Genomic DNA, 21,774 nt, shown 5'->3' with positions numbered 1-21,774 from the left:
ATTTTTCTATGAAAAATGCCACTGGAATTTTGATAGGGGTTGTATTGATTCTATAGATCTCTTTGGGTAATATAGACATTTTAACAACATTAATTCTTGCAATCCATGAACATCGGATATCTATCTTTCCATTTGTGTGTATCAATTCTTTTATTAGTGTTATAGTTTTTCAGTATACAGATTTTTCACTTCCTTGGTGAAGTTATTTACTAAATATTTTCTTTTTAATGCTATTGTAAATGGGGTTGTTTCTGTAATTTGTTTCTCAGTTCATTGTTAGCATATAGAAACACAACTGAATTTTGCATATTTTGTATCTTGCAACTTTACTGAATTTGATTAGTTTTAACAGATTTTGGTAGAGTTTAGAGTTTTCTATATATGAGAACGTTATTTATATATGAGACGCCTGCCTTTGGCCCAGGGTGCGATCCTGGAGACCCGGGATCGAATCCCACATCAGGCTCCCGGTGCATGGAGCCTGCTTCTCTCTCTGCCTGTGTCTCTGCTTCTCTCTCTCTCTTTCTCTCTCTGTGACTATCATAAATAAATAAAAAATAAAAAAAATAAAATAAAAATCAAGGGATCCCTGGGTGGCGCAGCGGTTTAGCGCCTGCCTTTGGCCCAGGGTGCGATCCTGGAGACCCGGGATCGAATCCCACATCAGGCTCCCGGTGCATGGAGCCTGCTTCTCTCTCTGCCTGTGTCTCTGCTTCTCTCTCTCTCTTTCTCTCTCTGTGACTATCATAAATAAATAAAAAAAAAAATATATATATATATGAGAGACCATTTAACCTTTTCCTTTCTAATTTAGATGCCTTTATATATTTTTTTTCTTGCCTAATTGGCTCTGGCTAGAACTTCTAGTACTGTGTTTAACAGAAGTGGCAAAATGGGCACCTGTGTTTTCATTTCTGATTTAGATTTGCAAATAGATTTTTCATTTCTGATTTAGATTTGCAAATAGAGCTTTTAGCTTTTCATCAGTGATTATGATGTTAGCTATGGCTTGTTATATGTAGTCTTTATTATGTTGAGGTGCATTCTTTCTCCTTACTTTGTTAACAGCTTTTATTGATAAAAGAGTATTAAGTGTTGTTAAATCCTTTCCCTGCATCTACTGAGATCATCATATGATTTTTATCCTTCCTTTTGCTAATGTGGTGCATCATATTGATTTACATATGCTGAACCATCTTTGCATCCCAGGGATAAATTCCACTGGATTATAGTGTATTATCCTTTTAATATTGTTGTGAATTTGATTTGCTAGCAATTTTTTGAGGCTTTTTATATGTATATTCATCACAGATATTAGCCTGCAATTTCTTTTTCCTGTAGAGTCCTTATCTAGCTTTGATCTTAGGGTAATTCTGGCCTCATAAAATGAGGATAGATTTCTTTCTCTTCAATTTTTTGGAAGAATCTGTGAAGGACTGGTGCTAGTTCTTCTTGAAATGTTTGGTAGAATTTATCCATGACATAATCTAGTCCTTGGACTTTTTTGGGAAGCTTTTAATTACTGCTTTAATGTCTTTACTTATTATTGGTCTGTTCATATTTTCTATTTCTTCCAGATTCAGTCTTGGGAGACTGTAAACTTTTAGGAATTTATCCATTTCTTCTATCCAATTTGCTGAATAGGATATCCAATTTGCTGGTGGATAACTGTTCACTATAGTCTCTCATGAGCCCTTGTATTTTTATGGAATCAGTTGTATGTCTCCTCTTTTATAGTTTTATCTGAGTCCTCTCTGTTCTGTGTTAGTATATATAAAGGTTGGCCATTTTTGTTTATCTTTTCAAAAAACCAACTCTTAGTTTTCCTGATCTTTTCTATTCTTTTCTAGACTCTTTTGCATTTATCTTTGCTCTAATCATTATTCTTTCTGCTATTTTTGAATTTAGTCTTTTTTTTCTTTTTCTAGTTCCTTGAGGTGTAAAGTTAGGTTAGTTATATGAGGTTTTTCTTTTTTTCTTTTTAATGTAGGCATTTATTACTATAAACTTCCCTTTAAGAAATGCTTTGGCCATATCTCATGAGTTTTGGCATATTGTGTTTCCATTTTGATTTGTTTCAAGATACTTTGATATCCTTCTCGATTTCTTCTTTGGTCCATTGGTTTTTAGGATTATGTTAATTTCTATATATTTGTGAATTTCTCAGTTTTTCTATTATCAATTCATAGTTTCATACCACTGTAAAGAGGAAAGACATGTAAGACTTCAATACTCTTCAATTTGATAAGACTTGTTTCGTGGGCTAACATGTTCTATTCTGGAGGATGTTCCATGTGCATTGAGAATGTGTTTTCTGTGGCTACTGAATGGAATGTTCTGGATAGTTCTATTAGGTCCATTTGATCTATAGTGTCATTCAAGTTTGGTCTTCCTTTGAATTTTTGTCTGGATGATTTATTCATTGTTGAAAGTGGGGTACTGAAATCTCCTATTATTATTTTGCCATCTATTTCTCCCTTTAGTTTTGTAAATATTTGCTTAAAAATGTAGATGCTCTGATATTGGTGCATATATATTTATAATTACTATAACCTGTTATGAATTAACCTCTTTACCATTATATAGTGACCTTCTTTTTGTCTTGTGACAGACTTTGATTGAATATCTATTTTGTATGATATAAGTTTAACCATCTTCATTCTCTTTTATTCACCATTTGCATGGAATATCTTTTCCCATCCTTTCACTTTTAGCCTATGTGTGCTTAAAGTGAGCCTCTTACAGGTAACATATAATTGTAATTTTATCCATTCAGATATGTGTCTATTAGTTGAAGAATTTAATCCACTTACATTTAAAGTAATTATTGATAGGCTATGATGTACTGTTGCCATTTTATTGTTTTCTGCCTTACGGTTGTTTTATTTCCTCTTGCTGTCTTCCTTTGTGATTTTATTTTTTTCATGGTACACTTTGATTCCTTTCCCTATTTTTTGTGTAGCTACTAGAAGTTTTTTCTTTGTAGTTACCATGAGATTTATCTAGAACATCTAAATAGTTACAGCAGTCATTTTAAGCTGATAACTTTGATTGCATATAAAAACTTTGCAATTTTACTTCTCCTTCTCCCAAACATTTTATGCAACTGATGTCACACTTTTCTTTTTCTTTTAAAGATTTTATTTATTTGAGAGACAGAGAGTGTGAGGGAACATGAGTAGTGGGGAGGAGAAAGACAGAGGGAGAAGGAGGCTCCCTTGCTGAGCAGGGAGCCTGACATGGGGCTCAGTCCCAGGACCCTGAGATCATGATCTTAGTGGAAGTCAGTTGCTTAACCAACTGAACCACATCCAGGCATGCCACATTTTACTTTTTAAAATATTGTAAATCCATTAACAAATTATTAGGAAGGTGCCCCACTCTGTCTTTAACTTTTGATGATTTGTATAAACTGTCTCAGAGTATTTTTGAATGGGGTCCTTTGAGCCTCATGCATACAGATGTCCATATCCTTTCTATGATTCATGTAGTTTTCAGCTGTTATTTCTTTAAATAAGCTTTCTTCCCCTTTCTGTCTCTCCTTCTGGACCTCCCAAGTTGAAGTATTTTCATTCACTTGATGGTATCCTATAGACCCACATGCTTTTATCATTCTTTTTCCTTTTTTCTTTTTTGTTTTTGTTCCTCTAATTATTCCAAATAACTTATCTTTATTTGCTGATTCTTTCCTCATGATCAAGTCTGCTGATGAAGTTCTCTATCGAATTTTCAGTTTTGTCATTATATCCTTCGACTTTAGGATTTCTGTTTGGATCTTTTTTATGGTTTTTACTTCTTTATAAAACTTGCTGATTTTTTTTTTTAAGGTATTGATTTCCTGATTTCATTTAGTTGTCTGTGTTACCTTGTATCTCACTGAGCTTTTTTGGGAAAAAAATTCAGGCCATTTGTAGATCTCTATTTAGATTTGGCTATTGGAGCTTTACTAGTTAGTTTCATTTTGTGGTGTCATGTTTGCTTAATTTTTTGTTATCTGTAAAGCCTTGTGTTGGTATCTTGCATCTGAAAGAGCAAACACCTCTCCTGGTCTTTACAGACTGGTTTTGGCACATAAAGACCTTCTTCTGTTGGGTTCCTGGGCTGATGCAACTGCCTCCGGAATTTCAGTTTATTAGGGCTAGAGGCAGGTCATGTGGCTGCTGCTGGGTCCACAATGGGAGTTTGCAGTTAGCAGGCCTGATCCCTGGGGTGATGGAACTGCCTTCAGGACTTTGGTCAAGGGGGCTGGTACTGGGATACGGGTTAGCTGCAAATAGAGGGCCTGTTACTAGGGGTGCAGATGCATGTGGGTCCTGCCAGGTTCCTAGGAGAATTCCTGCCAGCTCCCTGGGTGGGCAAAACTAGCCCGACTACCTGCAAAATGCTGGGACTGAATCACTGGGCTGCTTCAAGGTCCACGGCCAGGGCTGAAGTCTGTAGTCTTGCCTCCAGGGGTATGGATGGGTGTGCCCCCTACCAGTTCATTCAGTGGGTAGGAACTCCCTTGGACCATGCCCAGTGGGGTTGGAGCTAGATCACAAGGCCACTTCAGGATATATGGTCAGACTACAATGCAACAGGCCTGCCTCTGGGCATTGTGTCTCCCATCACATTTCTGGGAGGGCAGGACTACCTGCAGACCACAGCTGAGAGGGGCTGGAGTCACACAACTGTTGTAGGATCCTCAGAAACACTGAAGTTGGAGGGTCTGCCTCGGGGGACATGGATGGGTATCTCTCTCACTGGGTTTCTGGGAGGAAAGGCTTATTTAAGGACTAAGGCTGAGAAGGGCCAGAGCTAGGTCACAGACCCCTTTAGGGTCCACAGCTGAAACTGAGGCTGGTGGTCCTATATTATCCAAGGTATGGGTAGGTGTGGCTCCACCTTGTTACCTTGGAAGATGGTGCTAGCAACAACAGCAGGGCTGAATGGAGCGGTAGCTGAGTCTGCAGGTAGATTGGGCTGTTTTCTGGGTCTGTAGCTATGAAACTACAATTTGGGAACCTGCCATCTGGGCACAGACACGCCTTTTCAAAATGGCCTTCTTCAGTCTTGGGCTGTACTGGGGTTTTGCAACCTTTAACCTAGATCCTGAAGCTCCTACAAAGGCACTTTCATCCACGGATGGCCATCAATTCACTGTTGCTGTCGGGGGAAAATGAGAAGGAAGCCTCCTATTTTGTAATTTTGCTCTATAATTCTTAAAGCAAATATCAAGATAAAATACAGACACATGGTCTAATCTTAAGAGAATACAGGCATACCTTGTTTTTCTGAGCTTCACTTTATAGCACTGTGCAGATACATCATTTTTTATAAATTGAAGATTTGTGGTAACCTTGCGTTGAGTAAGTCTTTTGGTGTCATTTTTCCAACAGCATTTGCTTACTTCATATCTCTGGGTCACGTTTTGGTAATTTCACAATAATTCAAACTTTTTCATCATCATTATTATACTTGTTTGGTGATCAGTGATTATGACTCACTGAAAGCTCAGATAATGGTTAGCATTTTTTAGCAATAAAGTGCTAAATTTTTATATGCACATTGTTTTAAAAACAATGCTATTACACACCTAATAGATTATGGAATAGTATAAATACAAATTTTATATGCACTGAGAAATCAAAAAAATTCATTTGACTCACTTTATTGAGATATGTGCCTTATTATTGTCATCTATAAACCAAACCTGCAATGTATCTAAAGTGTGCCAGTGTGTGGAACTGGATAGATAGTCCTGGAAAGTATGGGTTATGTGGTGGCTGTAGGTATGAGAAAAAGGCAAGCATAGAACTGAGGGAGAAGAAACTGGAAAGATAAGTACAGGATAGAGCAAAGAATCTCTTGTAGGGTGGGCACATGTAAGTCACTAGTAGTCCTGAGCAGGAGTATGACCTTTTAAAAATTTTTGGGTCTGCAGAGGTGCTAAGGAGTGGGGTAGTAACAAAGCAAAATAAAGACAGTGAGATTGTCAAAGAGCATTTGGGAATTGGCTGGTTATGGGTGGATGATGGGGCGGGGGGCAAGGGAGTCTGAGGTACAAGAGGGACTAGGCTGAGCAATCCACTAGTTAGAGTCATGTATGAGTATGGCTCAGTAGAGAATTCTGAATGGGAGAGACAGTTGTAGAAGACTTTGCATAGAGTTAGAAGTTGAAGACAGAGGCATAGGACCAATCTGTGTCAAGAAAATGGATCTAACAGGTTAGTGGAATGCAGAAAATGCAGTAACTATGTAACCACAAGGTGATGGAGGCCTAACTCAGAATAGAGCACATGGGGGAAAATGGAGAAAGGGATGTTGGAGATACTGAAAATGAAAATACTGATGAGATTTGGTGATTGATTATAGAAAAAGTTTTGAAAAGTTCTGAGTCTAGTATTTGAGAGAATGAAACCGACAGCAAAGTGAGGAGGGAAACAGGAGTTGAGTTGTGTTTGGTATGGTGAGTTTATGGTAAAGGCTGAGGTAGAGAGAGTGGACAGGCACCAGAATCCTAGAACTGAGTTCAGGTCTGCGATACTTGATTTGAAAACTCATGCTGGACTAGATTCACTGTGGAAAGGACAGGAGACAGAGAGGTAGCAGATGTCCAAGGAAGGAGACCTGAAGGTCCCTGAATTTGGAGGTGGGAAGGAAAGGTAAAGGACATGAGCTCCTAGATGGCTCAGTGGTTGAATATCTGCCTTTGGCTCAGGGTGTGATGGGGGAAGGGGGGGCGGTTCTTGGGATTGAGTCTTGCATCAGGCTTCTGGTGAGGAGCCTGCTTCTCCCTCTGCCTATGTCTCTGCCTCTCTCTCTGTATCTCTTGTGAATAAATAAAATTTTTAAAAAGAAAAGAAAAGGAAAAAGAACATCACATGGGGAAGCATGCATGAGATGGGGAATTTTCAGGGATATGTGAAGCACCACAATACATTTAGTATGATGAAGATTGTTTTTTTAAAAAGTGGAGGGCAGCCCGGGTGGCTCAGTGGTTTAGCACCGCCTTTGGCTCAGAGTGTGATCCTGGAGACCCGGGATCGAGTCCTGTGGCGGGCTCCCTGCACGGAGCCTGCTTCTTCCTCTGCCTGTGTCTCTGCCTCTCTCATGAGTGAATAAATAAAAAATCTTAAAAAAAAAAGAAAAAGTGGAAAGTATGCAAAATATATTCCTGGGTAAATACATTGCAAGAAGTCTGGAAGAATATACAATCAAACCGATAATAGAAGTTACCAGGCGGAGAGAGGAAGGAGTCAGAATAATGGAGCAAGTGATTCAGTGGGAGCTTAAGCCTTATCACTGATGTTTCAAACTTTTCTAAAAACAATCTCTTCCCTACATAATTCAAAAGTATTGAAAAATGGAATAAATGGACAAGAAAGCACTTTTAGAACAGAACAACTCTCTCAGGCAGAAATCCTCTCTCAAGAAAAGATTTGTCTTTAATACACATTGAAAAATGACTTACTGTAGTCTACCTTACTTCTCTATCAAGTTAAAAATAACTGCATCAAAGGCATTTTCTTTAGCTCTGTATTCTTCATCATATTAATTTAGGTATAAATAATTGGCAAAGTGGTAACTATTTATTCATTCTGATTGCAGAAAATAAAAGCATTTTAATCACTCTTAATTGCTTTATCTCTTCATGCATGAGCCAGTTACAAACCTTTCTTGTTGGTGTTTCTATAGGGTACTCACTAGGGGGAAGGAGACCATGAACTTCTGTTGACAGAGATGCATACTGGGTAACTTCTGCTTCTGAAAATGGACCTATGACTTTTTTTTGGTGAAACTCCCAACATGGCGGAGCTTTTTTCTTTCTGTTTCTATGTCTCCATAAAATACTGATCAATTCAATAACCTTTGATTACAGCAGACCACAACTAGAATTCTTCCAGATTCCACTCATCCAAAGAGCTTTTCCTCCATCTTCTTCTCCTTCCTTATGAATCAACTTTCAAGAGGACCTGACCTTTATTCCTTCTACCATACTCTGTTACAGTCAATGAAAAGTATAAAGGAACAAATTATCTTAAGATGTAACATATATAACCTTCTCTGCAGATAGCATTTACAGTATAACAATAGTTGCATTTTAGCAATTTGCAATCAAGTGACTTTCTTGTTAGAGTATAACCATTTCTAGAGGTGAACCTCTAGCAATTGTTAGCTTTTTTGGTACTTGTATTTTTAAAACAATGCTATTGAGGTATGCTTTACATATCATAAGATCCATATTTTCAAGTCTACTGTTCAGCGGTTTTTAGTAACTTTACCAAGTGGTCTAGCTATTACCATAAATCAGCTTCAGAACATTTTTTTCCACCAAATAAGGTCCCTCAGGGCATTTACGTTAATCTCCGTCCCTTCCTGGTCCCCTAGCCCCAGATGATCACAACTCAACTTGCTGTTTCTTTAAACTTGCTTTTTCTGGACTTTTCATATAAACAGAATCATATAATACATGGCTTCTTGCATCTTTACTCTGACTTTATAAAACAAAACTAGAGATTTTCCTTTAAATATGTGATTTTCTTAAAAGCAAAAGAAATACATTACCTTTCAAAGAAAACATTACAATAAATACTATTGAACTAAAAACCTAAAAAATTAATTCTGTTCTCTATTTAAATTCTAAAATTAAAAAAATTCTGAAAGTGATATAGGGCTAGAAACATGAAAGGATCACTTATCTATTTTACATGTTGAAACAAACAGTAAGATAGCTATCCTTAAAGCCTCAAATCATTTTAACATCTCAAACTTTACCTGTAGTAGAACTTTTTCTTTTTGAGCATGGATATGTAACTTTCCCTTCCAGGAAAATTTTAAAACAGCCCATCTCTTAACATACTGGTTAATGTTTACAGTTTTTCATGTTATTTTCTTCCTCAGTATCTTTAAAAGAAACAAGAATATCAGGAGTAGTGAAAGGAACTGGAATGTTCCAGCCTTGTTTGAGAGATGCACTAGTCCAATAACCTTCTGATTTCTGTGAATACCTCTGACCCACCAAACTTGTACACTGTGCTTACACTGTGGAGAAGGGCAGGCATTGACTCCTTTGAAGCTGGCATGTCAGAATAGAATTTATGCTTTGTAATCGGCTGTGAATTTTAGTAATGCACATATCTTAGTTACAACCCTCCCACCCCCCTTTTTTTTTCTTTTTTAGAGAAGGAGAGGGCAGGGGGAAGGGCAAAGGGAGAGAGAGAATCCTAAGCAGGCTCTACACCCAGCATAGCACCTGACACGGGGCTGGGTCTCAACTCTGAGATCATGACCTGAGCCCAAATCAAGAGTCAGATGCTTTATCAACTGAGTCACCCAGGTGCCCCTACAAAAAAGAATTCTTAACAGTATTTCAGTAACTGCTACTGTGAGTTCCAGATGATATGGATTGATTAGCTAATGCTTTCACTGAATTAAATAGTTCTGTCTTTGGCTTGGAATTCAGAATAAAACAGATTAGTCCACTAAGCTCTAACAAAATTAAGAGGTCCTTATCCTTAAGCTTTTCTCATTAACTCACTCTAATTGTGAGAGATTCTATGAGGATTATAAAAATGACTGTTTATATGATTATATCCTCAGTGCCAATTTTTGACAATTATAGAAGTATACAAAGAATTGATTCATTTTAAAAAATAATGTTCCAAGATAGAAGCCAGCCAATAAGCAGTAAGTGATATCCAGTTCCTCTCTGGACTCTCAAAGCATCATATTTTAAGTGTGTTACTCTCTTTGCTTTTATTTATGCTGCCACTATATGAAGACTAGAAAATGAACACGTGCTGGTAACAAGTCATATTTCAACTACATCTTTTTTTTTTTCAACTACATCTTAAGAAGAAATGAGACTACACAGGAGAATTGAAACAAAGAAGAAAAAGACAAAGTGAGACAACCTGGGGAAAAATACTGAACAAGCCCTCAACTCTAAACATTCAAAGCTATCAAAGCATACTGTTAGCCAAAAATTGCTTCTCAAAAGCCCAAGAATCAGCCTTTAATCTGTTGTTTAAAAAATCACAGGACATTTCACATTCTGGAAATCTTAGTACCAAAAGTTCTTTCATGGTTGTTAACTGATACGGTAACTCTGCTGCAAACCAAACTGTGAAGTATAAATGTGGTGCCCTGATTTTAAAGTGCCAACAGAATGATTTTTTGCTTTGTAAAGTAAACCAAACTCACCAGATCATAGGTCAAACAAGAATAGATTTTGCTGAATTGGTTTTTCTTAAGATTTTATTTATTTATTCATGAGAGACAGAGAGAGAGAGAGAGAGAGAGAGAGAGAAGAGAGAGAGAGAGGCAGAGACACAGGCAGAGGGAGAAGCAGGCTCCACACAGGGAGCCCCATGTGGGACTCTATCCCAGGCCTCCAGGACCACGCCCTGGGCTGAAGGCTGGTGCTAAACCTCTGAGCGACCCAGGAATTCCCTTCTTTTTCTTTTTCTCTTTTTCTTTTTTAAAGAACAACTGAAAAATGAAAGATCAATACTAGGAAAAGCCTAGTTAAATGAATTTTGACAATTCCTTGGAAAAAAGATGGTAAACCAAAGTAAATCTTGAATTAGATAACACGTGCACAACAATATATTTATTAGACATGTCCAACCTTCTGTTTTAAGACTGGTGTAACTAATAAACTGTCAAAGAAAAAGTGGAAACACACGCACTTTTACTTTATTTAAAATTGATGAACTAACCAATAATTTGTTCTGCAAAGTAAATGCAAATGAAAACCACCTCATTAGTTCGTTTTTTTTTTAATTAATTTTTATTGGTGTTCAATTTACCAACATACAGAAAAACACCCAGTGCTCATCCCGTCAAGTGTCCACCTCAGTGCCCGTCACCCCTTCCCCTCCAACACCCGCCCTCATCCCTTTCCACCACCCCTAGTTCGTTTCCCCGAGTTAGGAGTCTTTATGTTCTGTCTCCCTTCCTGATATTTCCCAAGATTTCTTCTCCCTTCCTTTATATTCCCTTTCACCATTATTCATATTCCCCAAATGAATGAGAACATACACTGTTTGTCCCTCTCCGATTGACTTATTTCACTCAGCATAATACCCTCCAGTAATGAAAATTGGCATAATATTCATTCTGTGACTTCAAAGACATAGAAAGGCTTTTAAGTTTATTTTTAGTTAAATTTAATTATCTTCACTTGTGACAATTTGTCTCACAATATCTTAAGAGGTATGTAAAAAGTAAAATCTTTTCAGGGATGATACAGATTACGGATAGAGAGGAGAACTTGGACGAGTTACTGCTATACGATGGTGAATAGCAAGGCTTCTGTCTAAATCTTTAAGGCCGCCAAGCAGAGGAGTCAGTCTTTAAGCCTGTACTTTGTGAACTTAGAAAGTATATTAAAAAATTCATAAATATTAAAGCACATTTGTTTTAACTAGAGATATGCTGACCAGCGGAACAAATAGTCACCAGAGCAACATGAGCTGTGCTTTCTCTCCACAATCTCACTTCTTGATTTGTATCTCAGAAATACAAATTCATTCTCCAAACAGGAAGCTCTTGTTACCTTTAGGAGCAAGAACTTTTTTTCCCTTTCATTTTCTGACTGGATGAATAAAAATAATGATATAAACAACAAAAATGTGTATTTGTCTTTTCATTATTCCTCTTAAGGCAATCCTGGCATAATTCTCTGCCAAGTAATTTGGGAAGATAACATCTGCACTAGCTCTCATCACCCAGCTACCTGACCCTGATATTTAAACCAGAGAAGAAAACTTTTAAAAAGGCTCAATGTTTCCATCTGTGTCCCTTATTCTTTTCAGAACTTTCCTCATTGTTCAAGGCCAGTTCCTCCACCAAGGACACCTTTCCCCCTTGGCAGTGGGGGCGACGCACCGCTCTGGGGACCCCCAGCAACAAAGCTGCCCACCAGGCGCACAGCCTGCCTTCCTCAGGGTGTTACTCCCTGGTTTCTGAATTCCCTCCAGATGCTTTTTTCCATTACCTCCCAGCTTAGGAATCAGCTTCTTTTTCTCTCCATGGACTCTGCCTGTTAGGCACACATACTCGCCTATATTTCAGTCATTAAAATATTATAATACCCCAAATGGAGTAAAACAGACAAAACAACTCCAACCCTTTCTGGACTGGTCCACTCCTGTTCTCTGCCCTCCTCAAAGCATACACTCATCTGCCTCAACTAGGAGGCTCACAGGTAGTACTGGATTGGCTACGTGCCCTTCCTTCTCATCTCCCAACATCCATAATCCCTCCTTCTGCACTGGTGCTATAGGAGCTTTTATAAAATACAAGTCTGCTTAGATCATTTGCTGCCTTATATTCCAGCAATCCCATTCTGTCATTTTCAAAAGAAAATCCAAACTCTTTAATATGGGGTACAGTTATTTATGATCTGATATATTCAGTGCAATCTCTTAGCCACCTCTAGCCTCGCCTACATTCTAAACTCCAGGCGTCCTGAATCCACTGCTGTACTTGCAGCTTCCCTCCGTGCTGTCCTCATCACCCTGTGTGTTCTGGCACATGCCTTTTTTCTTCCAGAAGCACCCCTCCCCTTTTTTTTCTTTTTAAGATTTATTTATTGGGGCAGCCCTGGTGGCGCAGCAGTTTAGCGCCGCCTGCAGCCCAGGGCGTGATCTGGAGACCCTGGATCGAGTCCCACATTAAGCTCTCTGCATGGAGCCTGCTTCTCCCTCTGCCTGTGTCTCTGCCTCTCTCTCTCTCTCTCTCTCTCTCTCTCTCTGCATCTCTATGAATGGATAAATAAAAATCTTAAAAAAAAAAAAAGATTTATTTATTTATTTATTTATTTATTTATTTATTTATTTATTTATTTATTCATGAGAGACACAGAGAGAAAGAGAGGCAGCAACACAGGCAGAGGGAGAAGCAGGCTCCATGCAGGGAGCCTGACGTGGGACTTGATCCTGGGTCTCCAGGATCATGCCCTGGGCTGAAGGCAGCACTAAACCACTGAGCCACCCGGGCTGCCCCAGAAGCACCCTTATCTTGATTCCCCTGACCTGTAAATTTCTACTTACCCTAGTTCACAAGTCACCCTCTTTCTGAAACCTTCTCTGACTCTCCTCTCCCGAAGTAGTCTGTGGTCTTCCTCTGGCCTCACACAGCACGCTGTGTCCTGTATTGGAAGCTTTTTAAGAGCACCTACGTCTTACCTACGACTTTATCACCAGCCAATTTCAGTGTTTGGTACATGATGGGCACCTAGTATATGTGTGCTTAATAATCATATTCAATTTTATTCACTTTTCCTCTGTCTTCCCAAGTGCAGGATTTACATCTCTCATTTTCAGAATTGCAGGTAAATGCCACATAACTAGATATTCATAAAGATTAATGTCTGTTGAAGGAACCAATACTATAACTTCCTCCAAACTCTCTCTGTCCCACTGATCCTGCAGGCTGATGAAAGATTACTTTCCTAATACACCAACTTACCATGGTTCCCATCACCTATGCCACCTAGCTGAAACTTTCACTGGCTTCCTATTACCTGTAGGATGAAGCCCAGCTCTCTCACTTGGTTCTTCTACATAGAAATGCACTTTCCTTAACCTTCACACACTCTCTTCTCCTCCTTCAAAACTCAGCTTAGGCTTTCCCTGCCTACTCAAACTAAAATGGTCTCTGCATGAGTCCGTGACATTAACCTGATTTAGTTTCTTAATATCCTCACTTATTAGAGCTGAAATGAGCTTCACAGGCTTTCTGCCCCCCCCCCCCCAAGTATTTTCCTATTGCCCCCCTCACTAAAATGTAGGTCCATGAACACAGGGCCCTGGTTCGCTTTGTTCAATGCTGCATCCTCTGTTCTAAAGCAATTCCAAGAATCCAAGGTTAGGTGTTGAACAATTGTTCAGTGAAGGAAAGACTCAAAGCAAAAGTACTTCATGTTGGCATTCAAGGTCCTCAATGACCTGACCATACTCCATTTTCCTAGCTTTATGTCCAAGCAATTCCTCATACGACATCTGTTTTATGATATCTCCATTATGCTTTCTGATGGGGCCTTCTTTTTCTTCCTATTTAAATTCTCTTAATCTTTTACAGAAATTCCCGCTTTCATAATGCAATCCGAAGTGGTATCATCCTTAGCTATATTATTTATCTGTTTAATGTCTTAAATATCTTTCAATTTTCTAGAGCTCTCTCTCTTGCAATGGATTTTTTTTTTAAGAAATAGGTTTTAAGTTACAACAAAAGATTAAAAATTATTAAAAGGAAAAATTATATATACAAAGATTTAATAAGATTCAGACCTCATCTTACCTATTTTAAGAAAACTGCATGCCTTCTTTAAGTAAACCAAAGGGGTCTGCTTTCAGGTATAATTTGCAACATAAGAGCTAACAGGCTACATCCAAAATTTGTTAGTGACAGTTGGTCCTTGTAACAACTCTGATGTCCATTTTAATTGCAAATCACATTGGCCGCTGAACATACTATGAAAAGGCAGTCAAAAAGTAACTAACTTTTAACTCTGAGCCTAGCATAGTCCTATTGACTAAAATTTTTAAAAAAATATAAACAAAAAATATAAATAAAATACAACAAACCATGAACACTTTTGTGATAAGAACTATTAGTCAAAAATACTTTCAAAACTTAGAATGGATTTTAAATAGCTTTACTCATCTGCATCCTGCTGACCCTAGTGGTAAATATATGCAAACATGTGGGCCTAAATATCAGAGAAGACAACACAACATGTAACATGTAAACAAAAGAAACATGCTAACCTGGATACCAACTTTGCAACATTAGCATCCTCTGCTGAACTCATGTCATCCCAATAGGGTTTTCTACGACTTAGCTGCAGGCTGACCTGAGGAAGGCCATCACATAGCTCTGATTGTGGAACTCTGTGGGCCTGAATAGACCCTTCACTCCTGGATTTGGGGATCTAGAAAATCAAATTCAAGAGAGAGATATTTTTAAAATCTTTCAAAATAAGTTATTAAAGATGATTTATTGTAATCTATTAACAACATTCCAAAAAAAAAATCAACCTAGGTATTGAATCAAAAATCCTTAAAAGAACTGTCATATAGCAAGGGGCACGGGGAAGAGGAGACACCCATACTTTCAAGGGGAACAGCCCACGTTTCTTTCCTGGATTCTGATATAAATCTTCGCCAGGCTCACCTTCTCCCCGCTCCCCTTAGAATAATCATTCCGTGTAAAAAGAGATTATAAAAGTATATCTGACTGGCAACCTGGAGTGAACGAAAGAAGAAGTAGAAAAAGGCAGGGTGAAAAAAAGGGGCTGAGAACCATTGAAATGAAGGATGCCAATGTCAAAAATATTTCTATATTTACTACCAAAAAGCAAAATACACAGCAGTTCGCTAACAGTTTCTGTTGTAATCTTTTTTTTTTAGGGCAACATATAGTCTAATACATTTTTATTTAACTAAGGAAAAGACCCACCTTTTTAGTTCTCTTATATTTCTGGACACATGAGCCCACAGTGCCAAATGAAGTATAATGACTTCTTTTATCTGAAGTTATGTATTCCCTCCAACCCCAGAAATACCATCATGCTTTTATTTTTTTTATTATTTTTATTTTTTAAAATATTTTATTTATTTATTCATGAGAGACACAGAGTAAGAGAGGTGGAAACACAGGCAGAGGGAGAAAAGCAGGCTCCCTGCAAGGAGCCCAATGTGGGACTCGATCCCAGGCCCTGGGATCACACCCTGAGCTAAAGGCAGATGCTCAAATGCTGAGCCACCCAGGCATCCCCATCATGCTTTTATATTAGATCAGAAAGAATGTGAATACAGCCAATTTTAGCTTCTCCTAAAATTGTGTAAAAATCATATGAGAGTTTCAGGAAAGACTCAAACCCTTGGATCAATTGTAATTATTATCCTGGAAGCTTTTTCTCATCTCTAAGCTTTCTCATGCTTGTCCTTCAACTGGAATGTCATCCATTCATCAGTGGCCACTGATGGTCTTAGTGGCCTAAGACCAAACCTTAACTCCCTTTGAGGTTGAGATAAGAATCCACTGCCCACGGGGCTTCTCTAATTAATCTCAGGCCTTAATGACCTTTCCCAACTTTGAATTCCTGTAATGCGCCACGATAAAATCTACGTTTGATTTCATGTCATCTGATATATTCACCCTGGTTGTTTTATATTTCTAGGTTATACAGCCTCAACCAGATGCCTAGGGACAGAGATTAGAGTCTCATTCTCTTCCTTTACCTCCCCTCTCCCCTGTTACTCTCTTCCTCTTATGTATATTATTAACAATTGAGACATCAAGTTTAGCAAAGTTTTGAACCAATTGATACTGTCAGGTAACACAGTATTCAACTACAAGATATTTCCAAGACAGTGACTGACCAAGAAACTAGGATAACAGGCAATTAAAAAAGTAATATAGGGATAATTATAAATATTTAATAAATTCATAACTCTATGAGGGTTACACAAAAATAACATTGGAAAATAATTTAGCAGCTATATTTAGCGCAAAGTAAACACTCAGTAAAAACTAGCTTTTATTAACATTATGTGAAATTTGTCCAAATCTGATGATTACTAATGAATTGTTCTACTGTATTTCTCCATAGAAGTTTTATAAGTTCATGAAAATCAAGGAAAGCAAGGCGAAAAAAAAATTAAATTATGAACTATAGTTCATTGACATATTTGCCAAGATTACTTATGAAAGAAATATTAGGAGCACCTGGGGGGTTCAGTTGGTTGAACAACCAACTCCTGATTTGGTCTCAGGTCATGATCTCAGGGGCTTGGGAGTGAGCCCTGCACTGGGCTCCATGCTCAGTGAGGAATCTGCGGGAGATTCTCTCTTTCCCTCTGCCTCTCTCTGCCCTTGACTTTTTTTTTATAGATTCATTCATTCATTCATTCATTCATTCATTCATTCATTCGAGACACACACACACACACACACACAGAGAGAGAGAGAGAGAGAGAGAGAGGCAGAGACACAGGCAGAGGGGGAAGCAGGTTCTGTGCAGGGAGCCCAACATGGGACTCGATCCCGGGACTCCAGGATCTTGCCCTGGGTTGAAGGCAGGTGCTAAACCACTGAGACTATCAGGGATCCCATGCCCTTCCTTTGCTTGTGCTCACTGTCTCATAAATAAATCTTTCCAAAAAAAGAAATACTGAGATAAATAAGCCAGAGAACACCTGAAAAGTACAAATATAATGCTATTATATATTTCATTAAGGGGCTCCTTTTGGCATGTGGTTATTTTTCATAAGAGTAGACAGGAAAAATACACTGAAAAAGCAGTAAGATTTCAAACTAGTTAGCTAAAAAGTCTCATATCCAGACTTAATTCTCTCTTAGTGTTAAAACAAATACAAGGGATGCCTAGGTAGCTCAGTGGTTGAGCATCTGCCTTCGGCTCAGGGCATGATCACAGGATCCAGGATCGAGTCCCTCATTGGGCTCCTTGCAGGGAGCCTGCTTCTCCCTCTGTCTGTGCCTCTCTCTCTGCGTGTCTCTCATGAATAAATAAATAAAATCTTAAAAAAAATAAAACAAATACAAGAGTAGTTGTTTGGCAACATTTCATAGTGTTAAAATAAGGACATGGCATTTTAGGTGCAGTGATAATTTGAGGGTTCTAAATTCAATTCAATAGTTTATGTAAAGGAGAAATATTCTAAGGTAAAAAGGTGATATGCAGCTGATTCCATTTAGTCAATTTATATTAAAATAGACTAAATAATTCAAATCACTTAAAATTCAGGTACCAGAAACTATATCAGCTGTATTATCAAAGTATATTTATGTAATGATTGAATCTCTATAGAAATAAAATAGACATAACTGTCATTGGCCATGAACTTCAAAATATAAACTCAATATATATCTAAGTAGTATAAAGAACTGAACTTGTACATAGAACATGAAAATACTGCATGAGTTTATGAGAGAACAAAATTGTTAGAAAAAACTAGCTCAGTAAATCTAAGACTACTAGAACTATAGAGTATATATACATATTTTAAAAGGAATGCATGTTTTTAAAGGGGATTAATGATACAGTTTTGAAGATGTACCTTGAAGACTATACATTTTCATTACAGAAATGATTGTAGGAAAAAGAGTGATAAAATTTTAAAGCCTCCTGCTTTACTGATGTTATTAATTTTAATACAAATATATGAACTTTGAGAAATGGAAAGAGATCACTTTCATTTCCTTAGCTGGAATTGAGCTTTGTAGAAATGATTACTGAGTAGGTAGAAGGGATAGTTTTATTGTTATGCTCTGAGTATCGATCTCAGATTGTGTTAAGTTTAGAGGTTGACTTTGAGATGGTACTCAAGGCTCCTTTCATTGTAACTCTCCCAGTCATTCAAGGTTAAGGATACAAGAAGACATTTTATTACTGTGCAAGCTTAAAGCAGTGATTCTAGGGGCACCTGGGTGGCTCAGTGGTTGAGCATCTGCCTTTGGCTCACATCTTGGTCCCGGGGTACTAGGATTGAGTTCCTCATCAGGCTCCCTGTGAGGACCCTGCTTCTCCCTCTGCCTATGTCTCTCTCTCTCTCTCTCTCTCTCTGTTTCTCATGATAAATAAATACAGTGGTTCTCACCAGGAGCCAGTTTTGTTTGGAGACATTTCTGGTTGTCATGATGGGGGTGAGGGTATGTGCTACTAGAATCTAGTGGGTAGAGGTCAGGATTGTGACTAAACATCTTACATTGCACAGGACAGCCTGCCATGAAAAAGAATTACTTGGCCCAAAATGTCAGTATTGCTGAGGCTGAGAAACTCTGGTTCAGAGGAATGGTAAGAAGAAATCGACATTGATGCAACTCTTCTCTTTATATACTTTTCTTCTGGTTCCACCTTTTTTTTTTTTTTTTTTTTTTGGTTATTGGCATGTTAAAATGTAATGCGCCCACGTCAGCTATTAAGTTTAGCAAAAATGGGCTAAGGAGGTCACCTAGGCTTTCTCTGTCTAGTCAATGGCTTTCTGATTCCCTGAGGTTCAGCTCAGGGACGCAAGCTCTGTGAGGCAAGGATTCCAGATAGGATTAAAGGCCTTATTCTGATAAATGAAGCTAATATGCTTGGAGAGACCCTCCTGCAGCTTCCCTCAGAGCGTGTAGCTGTAGTAAGAAAATGGCCAATGAGCTGGGAGACTGGGATGGCCAGCTATCACTTTCCACTGGAGATACCCATTAACTCACACCTCACTTTGCTGCTTTATTTTAGTGATTTCTTCATGATAACTTCTGTTCTTGAAGGTAAAAACTATAAAATCCCCAAACCATCTGTGGAAAACATTTTGCTCAGAAGAATCTGCCATAGACGGTTTGAGTTAAAGATCTAGGCACATGCTGCGTGATCTATGTGTACCACTGAAATACTAAGAATTCTAGGAATTGTAAAAAGAGCACATTCCATGCATGTATTTACAGGCATGGAACAGACTTAACACAAATAATTGGCGCTCCTTTAGATTTTGAGATTCCATGGGAATAGAAACACAAGAGTAACTTTTGACAATGTAAAATTAGGAAATATTCTCTCAGATGTTGTTGCTATTACTGCTATAAAGAGTTAGTGAACACTTCTCTGTGTTAAGCATGGTTCCAAGAGATTTACATCAATTAATCCATTTAATTGTCACAACAACCCAAAGAAGCAGGGACCATTATCATTACCACCTCACAACTGAGAAAACTGAGGCATCAAGAATTTTGAGTTATTTGTCCCATTGAGTAAGTGGCAGAGTACAGTTACAACCCAGAGAGTCAGGCTTCAGTACTTGTGCTTACCACTACTTATATATTTGGTTACATGTGAAATACTAGAATTGCAAGAAGAAAAGGCATTTTTGGATAAAGTCATATTACATCCCATAATGCAGGCCATTTGCCCTTTTTTAGCCATTAGTAGTTAAAACTCTAAATTTATTTCTTTGGCATCTACTAGCAGTATAATCAGAAGGAAAAAATAAGATATGAGGACAAAATTATATGGAAAATATATTCATTGTATTTTTAATTTATAAGATGTCAAAAATGGGGGATCCCTGGGTGGCTCAGCAGTTTAGTGCCTGCCTTCGGCCCAGGGCATGATCCTGGAGTCCCATGATTGAGTCCCACATCGGGCTCCCTGCATGGAGCCTGCTTCTCCCTCTGCCTGTGTCTCTGTTTCTCTCTCTCTCTCTCATGAATAAATAAATAAAATCTTAAAAAAAATGCCAAAAATGTAAGCATTTTAAATAGTCAAATTACTTTCATAGGTAATTATGGCACATAAACTATGAAGGATCATTTAGTCATGGATAGGTCTCCAAAGTTTTTAGTGAGACTGAAATAATTGTGCTACGATATACAACATAGTGTGTGCCCATTTAGCAAATAAAACTGTATAGTTCTATGCCTCCAATGAACTCCAGTCATTGCCATACTTAACACATACATGAATAAATTTCAAAGGCCAAAACATTGAATTCTGACACAGTCAACACTACAAATGTTTTAACATAGTCTCATCTTTAAAAATTGAACAATAAATCCGGCACCAGAAAAACATGTCTGTGTAACCAGCCTCTGATTTACCCTGATACATCGACATGACTAACACTACTGAAGACACAAGAGTAGGTCATAAGTACAGGCCTTCCATTCCGGGGCAAGTGCAGGGTAGCAAGTGTCTGCCTTGCAGGACTGAAATGAAGCAATAGCAGTTGAATCAGGAGGAGGTGGCATTCAACTGACTATATAGGGACCTAACTCTGAAATCTGAAACTCTCTTTCCTTTGTGTAGGTGGAGTGGGTTCCCTGCTTATTATTTTAAGTTTCTTCCCAGGAAAGAAATGTGCATGTGAATCAACTGTAGGAAAATGTATTCAGAATGATTTGATAGATATCTAAGTTGTGTTTGAGGGAGGAGAAGAGCCCAGGGTCCACTTATTATGCTGCTGTCTTAGCTCTCCCTCCTCAACTGCAGGGCAATTTAGAATAACAATTTAGAATGCTATTGAAATAGTTTTATTAATAGTTTTTTTAAAGTTCAAGCATAAAAAAATAGTATTTCGGTCTAAGGAGTCACCCTAAGTACAGGTCAGTTGCTGTGCATCCATTTCAAAATTATAGAAACTGTAAGTCTGGTTCTTTTCATCATCAGGTATTTTGAGAGATGTTAGAATAGGGCAGAAAATCACAATCAAGGCTCAAATGATGAAGGAAATTGTAATAGAAGGAATTCAAAAAGTTAAGTTTCAGATCAATCAGACCAATCACAGGTTTGCAGTATGGCCCAAGCAAGTAAGGAACCCTTAGCACCTGGTTTTCCCAAAGTGTTCACTTCTTACCTCCTCTGCAAAGGTAAGAGTGGTCACAGCAGAGATTCTTATCTGTTTTGTTAATTGCTGTAGTCCTGACTCCTAAAACAGTACTTGGCCAAGAGTAGGCAATCACTAAATATTTGGGTAATAAATGAACAAATAAATGACCAAACTAAATGATATCATCTTCCTCCCAGAAACGCAGAAATGGTAACAACATCAATTGATACCATCAAGCACACTAATTCCCCTATGTAAGCATTACTCTTATTTTAGAAGTTTCCTTTATATTAATTTTCAAAACTTGTAAGTTAGCTAGGGCCTCTTCATATCAACACGGTTTTAACTGCTGTTTTACAAAGTTACTCATTCACATCCCTGACTTCAGATCTTTTAACAAGAAAAAATTCAAGCAGAAAGTAACTGCAAACTGAGTAGTTTAGGAATTTAG

General features: G+C 38.0%; 1 protein-coding gene across 18 annotated transcripts in view; it reads right to left on the bottom strand.

Annotated features, from left to right (window-relative positions):
* The window catches only part of FAM13A (family with sequence similarity 13 member A), a 346,947-nt gene that overhangs the window by 121,314 nt on the left and 203,859 nt on the right, over positions 1 to 21,774 (bottom strand). For all 18 annotated transcript variants that reach the window (XM_072755666.1, XM_072755665.1, XM_072755668.1 and 15 more), the window contains one exon: positions 14,760 to 14,923. In XM_072755666.1, coding sequence (XP_072611767.1) covers positions 14,760 to 14,923 — 164 coding nt within the window. The remainder of the gene's footprint in view (positions 1 to 14,759; positions 14,924 to 21,774) is intronic.

The sequence above is a fragment of the Vulpes vulpes genome, chromosome 4 (assembly GCF_048418805.1).
Source record: "Vulpes vulpes isolate BD-2025 chromosome 4, VulVul3, whole genome shotgun sequence".
NCBI classification, from domain to species: Eukaryota; Metazoa; Chordata; class Mammalia; order Carnivora; family Canidae; genus Vulpes; species Vulpes vulpes.
Note: the sequence above shows the minus strand (reverse complement) of the source record. Positions and strands in the feature narration are given on the sequence as shown.